This window comes from Scyliorhinus canicula, chromosome 4, assembly GCF_902713615.1.
Source record: "Scyliorhinus canicula chromosome 4, sScyCan1.1, whole genome shotgun sequence".
Lineage (NCBI taxonomy): Eukaryota > Metazoa > Chordata > Chondrichthyes > Carcharhiniformes > Scyliorhinidae > Scyliorhinus > Scyliorhinus canicula.
In genome coordinates this window covers 227,532,067-227,545,337 of record NC_052149.1, presented here as the reverse complement: position 1 = coordinate 227,545,337, position 13,271 = coordinate 227,532,067, and the positions used below count along the sequence as shown (strand labels likewise).

Sequence of the window (13,271 nt, the reverse complement as noted above, 5' to 3'; positions counted from 1 at the left end):
TGTCTGAGGCTTTATTTAGCCCACAATTTTAAAAAAAGGTGACTTTGCCGGAGGCAGACAGTTGCAGAACCAGTTTGGAGTGTGGAAATGTGATGCCCTGTTCCCAACTTGAAGCGTCAGCAGAAAGGAATCATGTTCCTTTAAGGAGGAGGATGGTTGTGACACATCAGCAGCATAGAAAGGGGGAGGAGGGTGGCTCCTCAAGGCAAGCCAGGTGCCGCCGAGGTGAAGCACAGAAAGCCATTCTCACACAGACAGCTGGGCTTTGTTGTGTGTGAGCTCCTGTTTTTTTGGATGAGAAGCTGCAGAAAGGCTTCTCAGGGATGGAGGAAGCCACCGTCATGGCTCAACACAACTGCTCGAAGGGTAGGTACAGACTGTAACCCTGTGGGGATGGGGGGGGGGTCAGACAGGCAAGTTTTGCAAAGTTTGCAAAGCGGAGTGTCGCTTTTGGAGAATTCTACATTCTTGGATTTGGGCCAGATCTCTATTTGGAACGTCCCTGGTTTAATTGTTCCTTTTGCATTCCCAGTAAAGTTGTCCAATTCTAAATGTGCTGGGTGAACCGGCACATGAAGAGGTGTCGATCGGTGGGAAGCCCTGAACAATTGGATCAGAACTTTTTGTCTTGAGTTCTGCTTGGTGTGACAGCTTAACCAGGGTGTGCGGGGTGGAGGAGTGAGATTGGGTGGGTTGGTGGGGTAAATGGGGGGGGGGGGGGGGGGGGGATATCACAGTCCGGGGCTGTGAAAAGGCAAAAATGCTGAAAGTAACATTCTATAGAGCATTGAAATGAGCTCTGTCTATGGGGTAAGGAGGCTCAGAGTCCATTCACTGGATGGGTTGGACGCCTGGGGAGGGGTCAGGAAAACGTTCCACCCTTGGAGGTAGGTTTTGTAAGCATTTTATCTTCTAAGGAGGGTGACAAGAACTGGGCAGGTTCCATGTTGGCTTAACAGGGTGTGTGCTCCTGGCTTAATGAAATGTCATGCTAAATCCATACCCATCCTGTGACCAGTTCTGGGCACCACACTTTAGCAAGGTTCCTTGAGACCTCATGATAATAATCTTTATTGGTGTCACAAGTAGGCTTACATTAACACGGCACCTGTTCGGGTACACTGAGGGAGAATTCAGAATGTCCAATCCACCTAACCTGCACATCTTTGGACTGTGGGAGGAAACCGGAGCACCCGGAGGAAACCCACGCAGACACGGGGAGAACGTGCAGACTCTGCACAGGCAGCGACCCAAGCCGAGAATAGAACCTGGGGCCCTGGAGCTGTGAGACAACAGTGCTAACCTCTGTGCCACCGTGCCGCCAGGCGGCATACACCGGAGATTTACTAAAATGGGATCTGGGATGAAGGACTTTGCAGTCAAAGAAGTGCAGGTTAGGTGGATTGGTCATGTTAAATTTCCCTTAGTGTACAAAATTGCCCTTAGTGTTGGGTGGGGTTACTGGGTTATGGGGATAGGGTGGAGGTGTGGGCTTGGGTAGGGTGCTCTTTCAAAGGGCCAGTGCAGGCTCGATGGGCCGAATGGCCTCCTTCTGCCCTGTAAATTCTATGATCTTATGGAGAGACTGGAGAAGCTCGAGCTGTTCTCTATTAAAGTGGAGATGGTTGAGTGTTGATTCGATGCCGATGTTCGATATCTTGAAGGGTTTTGGCGAATAGATAGAAACTGAGGAGACTTGGTGACCAGATTTCAGATGATTGTCAAAACAAGCAGGGATGGGAGGAGGGAGGACACCGCTGCCAGTGGGTCCTGGAGCATGCTGCCTGAAAGGGTGGTGGAAGCCGATTCAACAATCGATTCCAAAATGGAATCAGATAAACACTTGGAAAACAAATGTTTTCAGGGCTGTGGGACAAAGGGAGTGGGACTTGATGGATAACCATTTCAAAGAGCTAGTGCTAGCAGGATGGGTGGAATATTGCGTGCTGCATTATTCATGGTCTATTGAGTGAAGATGATTTAGTGCGAGCTGCACATTTAATGCAGACTGCTCCAAGTTTAAAATGGACTGCTGCTGCTTAGTGGAAGTGGTGGCTGGTTATAACAACAGAGTATAACATTACAAAGAGGCTGGAAAGCTTTAACGTGGTGGTCTGGTACAAAGATAAAGCATAAAGACAGTGAAATGTTCAGGCTGTTCATACAAATCTCCGTCAGCGTTTCTTGATTAATACATACTTGCCCACATGATTGTTAATTTTGTCCCAGATCATCGTTTCTCAAAGCTTTTCCACTATTGAGGTTGGGCTTGTAGTTGCTGTGTTTATCCTTGTACCCTTTTTTGAACAGGCATGTAGTATTTGCAGTTCTTCAGACCCCCTGTATCTAAGAGGATTGGCAAACCATGGGGTGTACTTCCACCATTTCCATCCTTACTTCCCTCATCATCTTCCAATGCATCCCACCCAATCCTGGTGACTTATCGGCTTTAGGTACAACCAGCCACCTCCGACACCTACCTTTTATCAATTTTCAGCCCGTCCAGCATCTGAATTGTCTCCTCCTTCACTATGACTTTGGCAGCATCGGCTTCCTTGATTTGTGCCTGGTTTCACGGATTTGAGGAATGAATGGTCAGAAGGAAAGGCTTGCATTCTTACAATGTGGGTTTCCATGACCTCCGGATATCTCAAAGCACTTGACAGCCAGCGAGATACTGTTTGAAGTTCAGCCACCACTGAGTGAGATGTAGCAGCCAATCTGCACACCGCATTGTGATATATGGTGAAAAGCTGGAAATGGTGTAGATCCAATGAAATTTGGGGCGGGGGAGGGGGTGAGGGTGTCCAGGTCAACAGCTTGGATTGGATTGGATTGGATTTGTTTATTGTCACGTGTCCGAGGTACAGTGAAAAGTATTTTTCTGCGAGCAGCTCAACAGATCATTAAGTACATGGGAAGAAAAGGGAATAAAAGAAAATACATAATAGGACAACATAAGGTATACAATGTAACTACATAAGCACCGGCGATGAAGCATACAGGGTGTAGTGTTAATGAGGTCAGTCCATAAAAGGGTCATTTAGGAGTCTGGTAACAGCGGGGAAGAAGCTGTTTTTGAGTCTGTTCGTGCGTGTTCTCAGACTTCTGTATCTCCTGCCCGATGGAAGAAGTTGGAAGAGTGAGTAAGCCGGGTGGGAGGGGTCTTTGATTATGCTGCCCTCTTTCCCCAGGCAGCGGGAGGTGTAGATGGAGCCAATGGATGGGAGGCAGGTTCGTGTGATGGACTGGGCGGTATTCACAGCTCTCTGAAGTTTCTAGCGGTCTTGGGCCGAGAAGTTGCCATACCAGGCTGTGATGCAGCCAGATAGGATGCTTTCTATGGTGCCAAAGTTGGTAAGGGTTATTGTGGATTTGCCAAATTTCCTTAGTTTCCTAAAGAAGTATAGGCGCTGTTGTGCTTTCTTGATGGTAGCGTCGTTGTGGGTGGACCAGGACAGATTTTTGGAGATGTGCAGCCCTAGGAATTTGAAACTGCTCACCATCTCTACCTCGGCTCCATTGATGCTGACAGGGGTGTGTACAGTACTTTGCTTCCTGAAGTCAATGACCAGCACTTTAGTTTTTCTGGCATTGAGGGAGAGATTGTTGTCGTTACACCACTCCACTAGGTTCTCTATCTCCCTCCTGTATTCTGCCTCATCGTTATTCGAGATCCGGCCCACTATGGTCGTATCGTCAGCAAACTTGTAGATGGAGTTGGAACCAAGTTTTGCCACGCAGTCGTGTGTGTACAGGGAGTAGAGTAGGGGGCTAAGTACGCAGCCTTGCGGGGCCCCAGTATTGAGGACTATTGTGGAGGAGGTGTTGTTGTTCATTCTTACTGATTGTGGTCTGTTGATCAGAAAATCGAGGATCCAGGTGCAGAGTGGGGAGCCAAGTCCCAGGTTTGGGAGGTTTGATATGAGCTTGGCTGGGATTATGGTGTTGAAGGCGGAGCTGTAGTCAATAAATAGGAGTCTGATGTAGGAGTCCTTGTTGTCGAGATGCTCTAGGGATGAGTGTAGGGCTAGGGAAATGGCGTCTACTGTGGACCAGTTGCGACGGTATGTGAATTGCAGTGGATTACGATGTTCTGGGAGTATGGAGGCGATGCGCTTCATAGAATCATAGAATTTACAGTGCAGAAGGAGGACATTTGGCCCATCGAGTCTGCATCGGCTCTTACAAAGAGCACCCTACTAAAGCCCATGTTTCTACCCTATCCCCGTCACCCAGTAACCCCTACTTAACATTTTTTGGACACTTAAGGACAATTTAGCATGGTCAATCCACCTAACCCGCACATCTTTGGACTGTGGGAGGAAACCGGAGCACCCGGAGGAAACCCACGCGGACACGGGGAAAATATGCAGACTCCGCACAGGCAGTGACCTAAGCCGGGAATTGAACCTGGGACCATGGAGCTGTGAAGCAACTGTGATAACCACTATGCTACCGTGCTGCCCACTTGATGAACATCTTGAAGCACTTCATTACGACTGAAGTCAGGGTCACCGGATAGTAGTCATTGAGGCACGTTGCCTGGTTCTTCTTTGGCACCGGTATGATGGCGGTCTTCTTGAAGCAGGTGGGGACCTCGGAGTGGAGTAGGGACAGGTTAAAGATGTCCGCGAACAACTCTGCCAGTTGGTCTGCGCAGACTCTGAGTGTGTGACCAGGGATCCCGTCCGGGCCCATCGCCTTCCAAGGGTTCACTTTCAGGAAGGCCGATCTGACTTCGGAAGCTGTGATGGTGGGTATGGGTGAGTTATGGGCTGCTGGGGCAAAGAACAAAGAAAAATTACAGCACAGGAACCTTGGCCTTCCAAGCCTGTGCCAATCCACATCCTCTTATCTAAAACTGTCGCCTATTTTCTAAGGATCTGTGTCCCTCTGCTCCCTGCCCATTCATGTATCTGTCTAGATACATCTTAAATGACGCTATCGTGCCCGCCTCTACCATCTCCGCCAGCAGTGCATTCCAGGCACCCACCACCATCTGCGTAAAGAACTTTCTATGCATATCTCCCTTAAACTTTTCCCCTCTCGCCTTGAACTTGTGACCCCTAGTAATTGAGTCCTCCACTCTGGGAAAAAGCTTCTTGCTATCCACCCTGTCTATACCTCTCATGATCTTGTAGACCTCAATGAGGTCCCCCCTCAACCTCCGTCTTTCTAATGAAAATAATCCTAATCCACTCAACCTCTCTTCATAGCTAGTGCCCTCCATACCAGGCAACATCCTGGTGAACCTCCTCTGCACCTTCTCCAAAGCATCCACATCCTTTTGGTAATGTGGCGACCAGAACGCAGTATTCCAAATGTGGCTGAACCAAAGTCTTATACAACTGTAACATGACCTGCCAACTCTTGTACTCAATACCCCGTCCGATGAAGGCAAGCATGCTGTATGCCTTCTTGGCCGTCCATCAACCTGCGCAGCCACCTTCAGGGTACAATGGACCTGAACACCCAGACCTCCCTGTACATCAATTTTCCCCAGGGCTTTTTCATTTACCGTATAGTTCGCTCTTGAATTGGATCTTCCAAAATGCATCACCTCGCATTTGCCCGGATTGAACTCCATCTGCCATTTCTCCGCCCAACTCTCCAATCTGCCTATATTCTGTTGTATTCTCTGACAGTCCCCTTCACTATCTGCTACTCCACCAATCTTAGTATCATCTGCAAACTTGCTAACCAGACCACCTATACCTTCGTTCAGATCATTTATGTACGTCACAAACTCGACAGCGGATTGTTGGTTACCTGCTCGAACCGAGCATAGAATGCGTCGGGGAGGGGTGCGCTGCTGCCAGAGATACTGCGCGGCTTCACTTTGTAGCCCGTTATGTTGTTTAGTCCTTGCCACAACCGGCGAGAGCCTGTCTGTGACTTCTCTCGGTTTGATATTCTCTCGGCATCTCGGATGGCTTTGCGGAGGTTGTATCTGGATTTCTTGTAAGTCTCCGGCCCCATTTAAAAGTGATGAACAGCCAGGGAAAATAATCAGACTGGCCAATGGAACGCTGGCCATTGCACCTAGAGGCTAAAATACAAGGGGATAGAAGTTTCAATAGTGTAAACTCGCCTAGGTGTTGAGGGAAACTGCATCAGCAGAACCCAAAAGAATTGAGTGGGACAAGGATGGGAGCACAGGGGGGAAGGGTTGGGAATTCTTAAAAATAAGGGGGAAGTGTGAATGAAGCCCTCTTGGATTCTGCTTTCTCAACCACGCTCTGCTCTCTCTACAGGATCTTACGTGACATTGGTGTGCCCTTTGACTTCCTGTGAGGCCTTGTGTCAGATTATCCATGTGAAGGATCTAGCCGGCTCCTCCCTGAATGAATCGCTGGCACAGGACCCAACAGGGCGATCTCCTGATTTCTACATTGGCCTGGCCCTGGCCATTTTCTCCAGCTGCCTGATCGGTATCAGTGTCATTCTCAAGAAGAAAGGCCTGCTGCGTTTGGCTCAAATTGGTGGCACCAGAGCAGGTAAGGGGCTTGTTGTAGTTCTCACTCCGCCCCTCTTTAGATCCCGGGACTGATGGAGGAAGCCCCTCTCACTGTCGTTAATTGGGCCATTCCCCATCAATCGGCCAGACAAGGGTCCATGTGGGCTTTGTGTTCTTGCCTTGCTGAAACCAGAAAAGAGAGAACTTGCATTTGTACAACACCGATAAGGATTGATTGATAAGGAGATAAAATGATATGGGGGAGAACATAAGAACATAAGAAATAGGAGCAGGAGTAGGCCATCTGGCCCCTCGAGCCTGCTCCGCCATTCAATGAGATCATGGCTGATCTTTTGTGGACTCAGCTCCACTTTCCGGCCCGAACACCATAACCCTTAATCCCTTTATTCTTCAAAAAACTATCTATCTTTACCTTAAAAACATGTAATGAAGGAGCCTCAACTGCTTCACTGGGCAAGGAATTCCATAGATTCACAACCCTTTGGGTGAAGAAGTTCCTCCTAAACTCAGTTCTAAATCTACTTCCCCTTATTTTGAGGCTATGCCCCCTAGTTCTGCTGTCACCCGCCAGTGGAAACAACCTGCCCGCATCTATCCTATCTATTCCCTTCATAATTTTAAATGTTTCTATAAGATCCCCCCTCATCCTTCTAAATTCCAACGAGTACAGTCCCAGTCTACTCAACCTCTCCTCATAATCCAACCCCTTCAGCTCTGGGATTAACCTAGTGAATCTCCTCTGCACACCCTCCAGCGCCAGTACGTCCTTTCTCAAGTAAGGAGACCAAAACTGAACACAATACTCCAGGTGTGGCCGCACTAACACCTTATACAATTGCAACATAACCTCCCTAGTCTTAAACTCCATCCCTCTAGCAATGAAGGACAAAATTCCATTTGCCTTCTTAATCACCTGTTGCACTTGTAAACCAACCTTCTGTGACTCATGCACTAGCACACCCAAGTCTCTCTGAACAGCGGCATGCTTTAATATTTTATCGTTTAAATAATAATCCCGTTTGCTGTTATTCCTACCAAAATGGATAACCTCACATTTGTCAACATTGTATTCCATCTGCCAGACCCGAGCCCATTCACTTAACCTATCCAAATCCCTCTGCAGACTTCCAGTATCCTCTGCACTTTTCGCTTTACCACTCATCTTAGTGTCATCTGCAAACTTGGACACATTGCCCTTGGTCCCCAACTCCAAATCATCAATGTAAATTGTGAACAATTGTGGGCCCAACACGGATCCCTGAGGGACACCACTAGCTACTGATTGCCAACCAGAGAAACACCCATTTATCCCAACTCTTTGCTTTCTATTAATTAACCAATCCTCTATCCATGCTACTACTTTACCCTTAATGCCATGCATCTTTATCTTATGCAGCAACCTTTTGTGTGGCACCTTGTCAAAGGCTTTCTGGAAATCCAGATATACCACATCCATCGGCTCCCCGTTATCTACTGCACTGGTAATGTCCTCAAAAAATTCCACTAAATTAGTTAGGCACGACCTGCCTTTTACGAACCCATGCTGCGTCTGCCCAATGGGACAATTTCTATCCAGATGCCTCGCAATTTCTTCCTTGATGATAGATTCCAGCATCTTCAATATTACCGAAGTTAAACTCACTGGCCTATAATTTCCTGCTTTCTGCCTACCTCCTTTTTTAAACAGTGGTGTCACGTTTGCTAATTTCCAATCCACCGGGACCACCCCAGAGTCTAGTGAATTTCGGTAAATTATCACTAGTGCATCTGCAATTTCCCTAGCCATCTCTTTTAGCACTCTGGGATGCATTCCATCAGGGCCAGGAGACTTGTCTACCTTTAGCCCCATTAGCTTGCCTATCACTCCCTCCTTAGTGATAACAATCGTCTCAAGGTCCTCACCTGTCATAGCCTCATTTCTATCAGTCACTGGCATGTTATTTGTGTCTTCCACTGTGAAGACCGACCCAAAAAACCTGTTCAGTTCCTCAGCCATTTCCTCATTTCCCATTATTAAAACTCCCTTCTCATCCTCTAAAGGACCAATATTTACCTTAGCCACTCTTTTTTGTCTTATATATTTGTAAAACCTTTTACTGTCTGTTTTTATATTCTGAGCAAGTTTACTCTCATACTCTATCTTACTCTTCTTTATAGCTTTTTTAGTAGCTTTCTGTTGCCCCCTAAAGATTTCCCAGTCCTCTAATCTCCCAGCAATCTTTGCCACTTTATATGCTTTTTTCCTTCAATTTGATACTCTCCCTTATTTCCTTAGATATCCACGGTCGATTTTCCCTCTTTCTTCCGTCCTTCCTTTTTGTTGGTATAAACCTTTGCTGAGCACTGTGAAAAATCGCTTGGAAGGTTCTCCACTGTTCCTCAACTGTTCCACCATAAAGTCTTAGCTCCCAGTCTACCTTAGCTAGTTCTTCTCTCATCCCCTTGTAATCTCCCTTGTTTAAACAAAAAACACTAGTATTTGATTTTACTTTCTCACCCTCCATCTGTATTTTAAATTCCACCATATTGTGATCGCTCCTTCCGAGAGGATCCCTAACTATGAGATCATGAATCAATCCTGTCTCATTACACAGGACAAGATCCAGGACCGCTTGTTCCCTCGTAGGTTCCATCACATACTGTTCTAGGAAACTATCGCGGATACATTCTATAAACTCCTCCTCACGGTTGCCCTGACCGACCTGGTTAAACCAATCGACATGTAGATTAAAATCCCCCATGATAACTGCTGTACCATTTCTACATGCATCAGTTATTTCTTTGTTTATTGCCTGCCCCACCATCTCGTTACTATTTGGTGGCCGATAGACTACTCCTATCAGTGACTTTTTCGCCTTACTATTCCTGATTTCCACCCAAATGGATTCAACCTTATCCTCCATAGCACCGATGTCATCCCTTACTATTGCCCGGATGTCATCCTTAAATAACAGAGCAACACCACCTCCCTTACCATCCACTCTGTCCTTCCGAATAGTTTGATACCCTCGGATATTTAACTCCCAGTCGTGACCATCCTTTAACCATGTTTCAGTAATGGCCACTAAATCATAGTCCTTCACGATGATTTGTGCCACCAACTCATTTACTTTATTCCGAATACTACGAGCATTCAGGTAAAGTACACTTATGTTGGTTTTTTTACCTCTGTTTTGAATCTTAACATCTCCAGTTTTATTCCTTTTGTTATTACTGGGCCTATTCACTGTGCTCCCCTCAGTCACTGTACCTTGTACTGTCGCCCTTATGGATTTCTGACTATGTCTTCTCTGCCTTGCCCTTTTCCCCTTACTTCCTTTTGTTTCTGTCCCTGTTTTACTACCTTCCAACTTCCAGCATTGGTTCCCATCCCCCTGCCACATTAGTTTAAACCCTCCCCAACAGCTCTAGAAAACACCCCCCCTAGGACATCGGTTCCAGTCCTGCCCAAGTGCAGACCGTCCAGTTTGTACTGGTCCCACCTCCCCCAGAAGCGGTCCCAATGCCCCAGGAATTTGAATCCCTCCCTCTTGCACCATCTCTCGAGCCACGCATTCATCCTATCTATCCTGACATTCCTACTCTGACTAGCTCGTGGCACTGGTAGCAATCCTGAGATTATTACCTTTGAGGTCCTACTTTTTAGTTTAACTCCTAACTCCCTGAATTCCGCTTGTAGGACCTCATCCCGTTTTTTACCTATATCGTTGGTGCCTATGTGCACCACGACAGCTGGCTGTTCATCCTCCCCCCCTAGAGAAGGCAGGTGAATGGGGATATGAAACATATCAGCCATGATTGAATAGCGGAGCAGATTCTTTGGGCCGAATGGCCTGATTCTGCTCCTATGCCTTATGTCCTCAAGAGTGACCTTGAGGAATAATGCTGCTCACTGAGGGACGGGGGTAGGTCTGTGATCACCTCCACCCGCCAATATTTACACTTGCTCCTTTGTTCTGGGAGGTTCCACTATGTGACCTCCTGTCCCCACACACTCGCTATTGGTTGCCTCCCCTCAGCCAAATGGAAAGTGAACAGACTCCTTGTTACTCAACTCGGGCGGCACGGTGGCGCAGTGGGTTAGCACTGCTGCCTCATGGCGCCGAGAACCCGGGTTCGATCCGGGCCCCAAAACACTGTCTGGGTGGAGTTTGCACGTTCTCCCCGTGTCTACGTGGGTCTCACCCCCACAACCCAAAGATGTGCAGGGTAGGTGAATTGGCCATGCTAAACTGCCCCTTAATTGGAAAATAAAGAATTGGGTCATCTAAATTTATTTAAACAAATACTCAACTCAGTGATTCCTCACTGACTGCCAGTCACTGTCACTGGTTTCACCTCTCAAATGGACATCATTGATACCAGTCTTCAGCCAATTTGAATCACACCACATGATATCATGAATGGCTGAAGGCACCAGACACAGCAAAGGCTGTGCGCCCAGACAACATACTGGATACACTGCTCCAGAACTAGCTGCAATTCCAGCCACGCTTTTCCAGTACAGCTGCAACACTGGTATCATTCTGACACAGTGGAAAATTGCAGGACAGATACATTCCTACCAATTACCACACCATCAGTCTACTCTCCATCATCAGCAAAGTGATGGAAGGTGTCACCGGCGATGCTATCAAGCATCTATATTCACTGGGAACCTGCTCAGCAATGCTGACGTTGGATTCTGCCAGGACCACATGGACCTCATTGCAACCTTGGTTCAAAAATGGACAAAAGAGCTGAACTGCAGAAGTGAGGCGAGTGTGATTGCCCCTGACATCAATGCAGCATTTGACCCAAAAACGACACGAAGGAGCCCAGCAAAACTGGAAGTTAATAGGAATTAGAGAGTACTCGCCATTAACAAAAAAAGGAATGGGCGTGGTTTTTGGAGGCCAATCATCTTAACCCCTTGGGGCATCACTGCAGGAGTTTCTCACAGTAGTGTGCTCGGTGCAGCCATTTCCAGCTGCTTCATAATTGATCGCTCCAACATGAGGCCAGAAGTGGGGATGTTCGCTGATGACTGCAGACTGTTCAGTTCCATTTGAACCTCCCCGGTTAATGAAGTAATCCGTGCCTGCACACGCCACATGCGGCAAGATCCGGATAACATTCAGCCTCGGCCTGAGAAGTAACAATTCGCATGCACTCCACACAAGTGCCAGACAATGCTCCTTGTTACAAATTCAGTCAATTGTGTCCCGGGGTGTTAAATTAACAGTCTGTGGAAATTGTAACATGTAAGGTACAGGATGTTCCAATTCTGGTTATAATGGTTCCTGCTTAGTAACAAGGGTGGGACTCTCCTGAGTGTTTTGATAGGTCCCCAGATCAGTTCAGCGAACAACAATTGGTGGTCTGTCTGTGGGAGAGTGAGGAGCAGAAGGAAGAAACACCAGGGGGACAATGTTAAAGCTTCCGAGTGGGAGTAACATTTGGAGAGGATTCCTAGGAGAGATCTTCAAATGTTAAGGTGGGAATCCTGTTTCATCAGATTGTTGGACATGGTGTTTACTGACACCTGGGCGGGTTTTTGGAGAAATCCATGGACTCAATCTTGGTTGCATCTGTCATTTACTCTGTTGTGTGGTGTGTTTGACAGTTCACCTGTTAATTCACATGTACCCCACACTTATCCTGAATGTTAGAGTAGAAAATACCTATTGTATGTTGTTTTATCTTTCGGAACTTGTATAATAAATTTTGTTTTCTGTTTGTTCAAAACCTGTGAAATCATGTGTCTTTATTACAAAAGCAGGTGGCTTGAATCAGACCTTTTATCTACTTTAAACTAAATGTTATTGGTCCCTAATCGGATCTTTCCCCCCATGGCCTGGGGTGTGGCCAAGGATTGTAACACTATCACCGACGAGAGAATCTAACCCCCCCTCTTCCCGGATGCCATTGCCGAATACCCCACCATCAACATCCTGGGGCTACCATTGAACAGAAACTTAACTGAATCAGTCACATAAATACTGTGGCTATAGTAGCAGGCCAGAGGCTGGCATTTCTGTGGTGAGTCAGCTCACGGCTCCCCACAGTGTTTCCGCTATTTGCAATGCAAAAGTCAGGAATGCTATGGAATACTCTACATGTCTGAATGGGTGAGGCTTCAACGCTCAAGAAGTTCCAAACCATCCAGGACAAAGCGGCCTTGCCTAATTGGCATTTCCCCCTTCACCTTAAAAATTCACTTGTCCCACCACTGGCTGTAGTGTGTATCATCTAAAAGATGCACTGCAGCAACCTGTCCATGTTTCTTTAACAGTACCTCCCAAACGCCCATCCCCTATCACCTGGAAGGTCAAAGCAGCAGGAACATCGGAAAAGCAACGCTCCAGCATTAAGTTGCCCGCTCACGTCACGCACCATCTTGACTTGGATCTGTGTCGCCATTCTTTCAATGTTGCGAGATCAAAGACTTGGAATTCCTTTCCTAATGCCACACGGAGTGCAGGGGTCCAAGAGGTTGGCTCACCACCACGCCCTCGAGGGCAATTCGGAATGATGGCCAAGTCAATGTTACCCAAATCGAATGGATGAATTTTTTTCCAAGTCCTTCCTCCATATCCCTTTTTTTTAAACAAATAAAAACGTGTACAAAAAACTGACAAAAACACCCCAAAGTTTTTTTTTTCTGAGATGTGTTCTGGAGATTAATCTGTAATTCCAGAGTTATTATGGAATGGTACATCACAGAACTGGCCCATTTTTGGAAAATTCTTGGTAGTTTTTTTTCCTGAGAAAGAAATAACTCGTGTTTGTTCATATAGCACCTTTTGCT

At 46.8% G+C, this 13,271-nt stretch overlaps 1 protein-coding gene across 1 annotated transcript in view; it reads left to right on the top strand.

The window, feature by feature from the left end:
- Positions 1 to 229: 229 nt before the first annotated feature.
- Positions 230 to 13,271, top strand: part of LOC119965421 (magnesium transporter NIPA2-like) — a 39,069-nt gene continuing 26,027 nt past the window's right edge. Inside the window, exons 1-2 of the mRNA XM_038796187.1 lie at positions 230 to 366; positions 6,258 to 6,500. Of these exons, the coding sequence (XP_038652115.1) occupies positions 324 to 366; positions 6,258 to 6,500 (286 nt within the window). The 5' untranslated portion in view covers positions 230 to 323. The remainder of the gene's footprint in view (positions 367 to 6,257; positions 6,501 to 13,271) is intronic.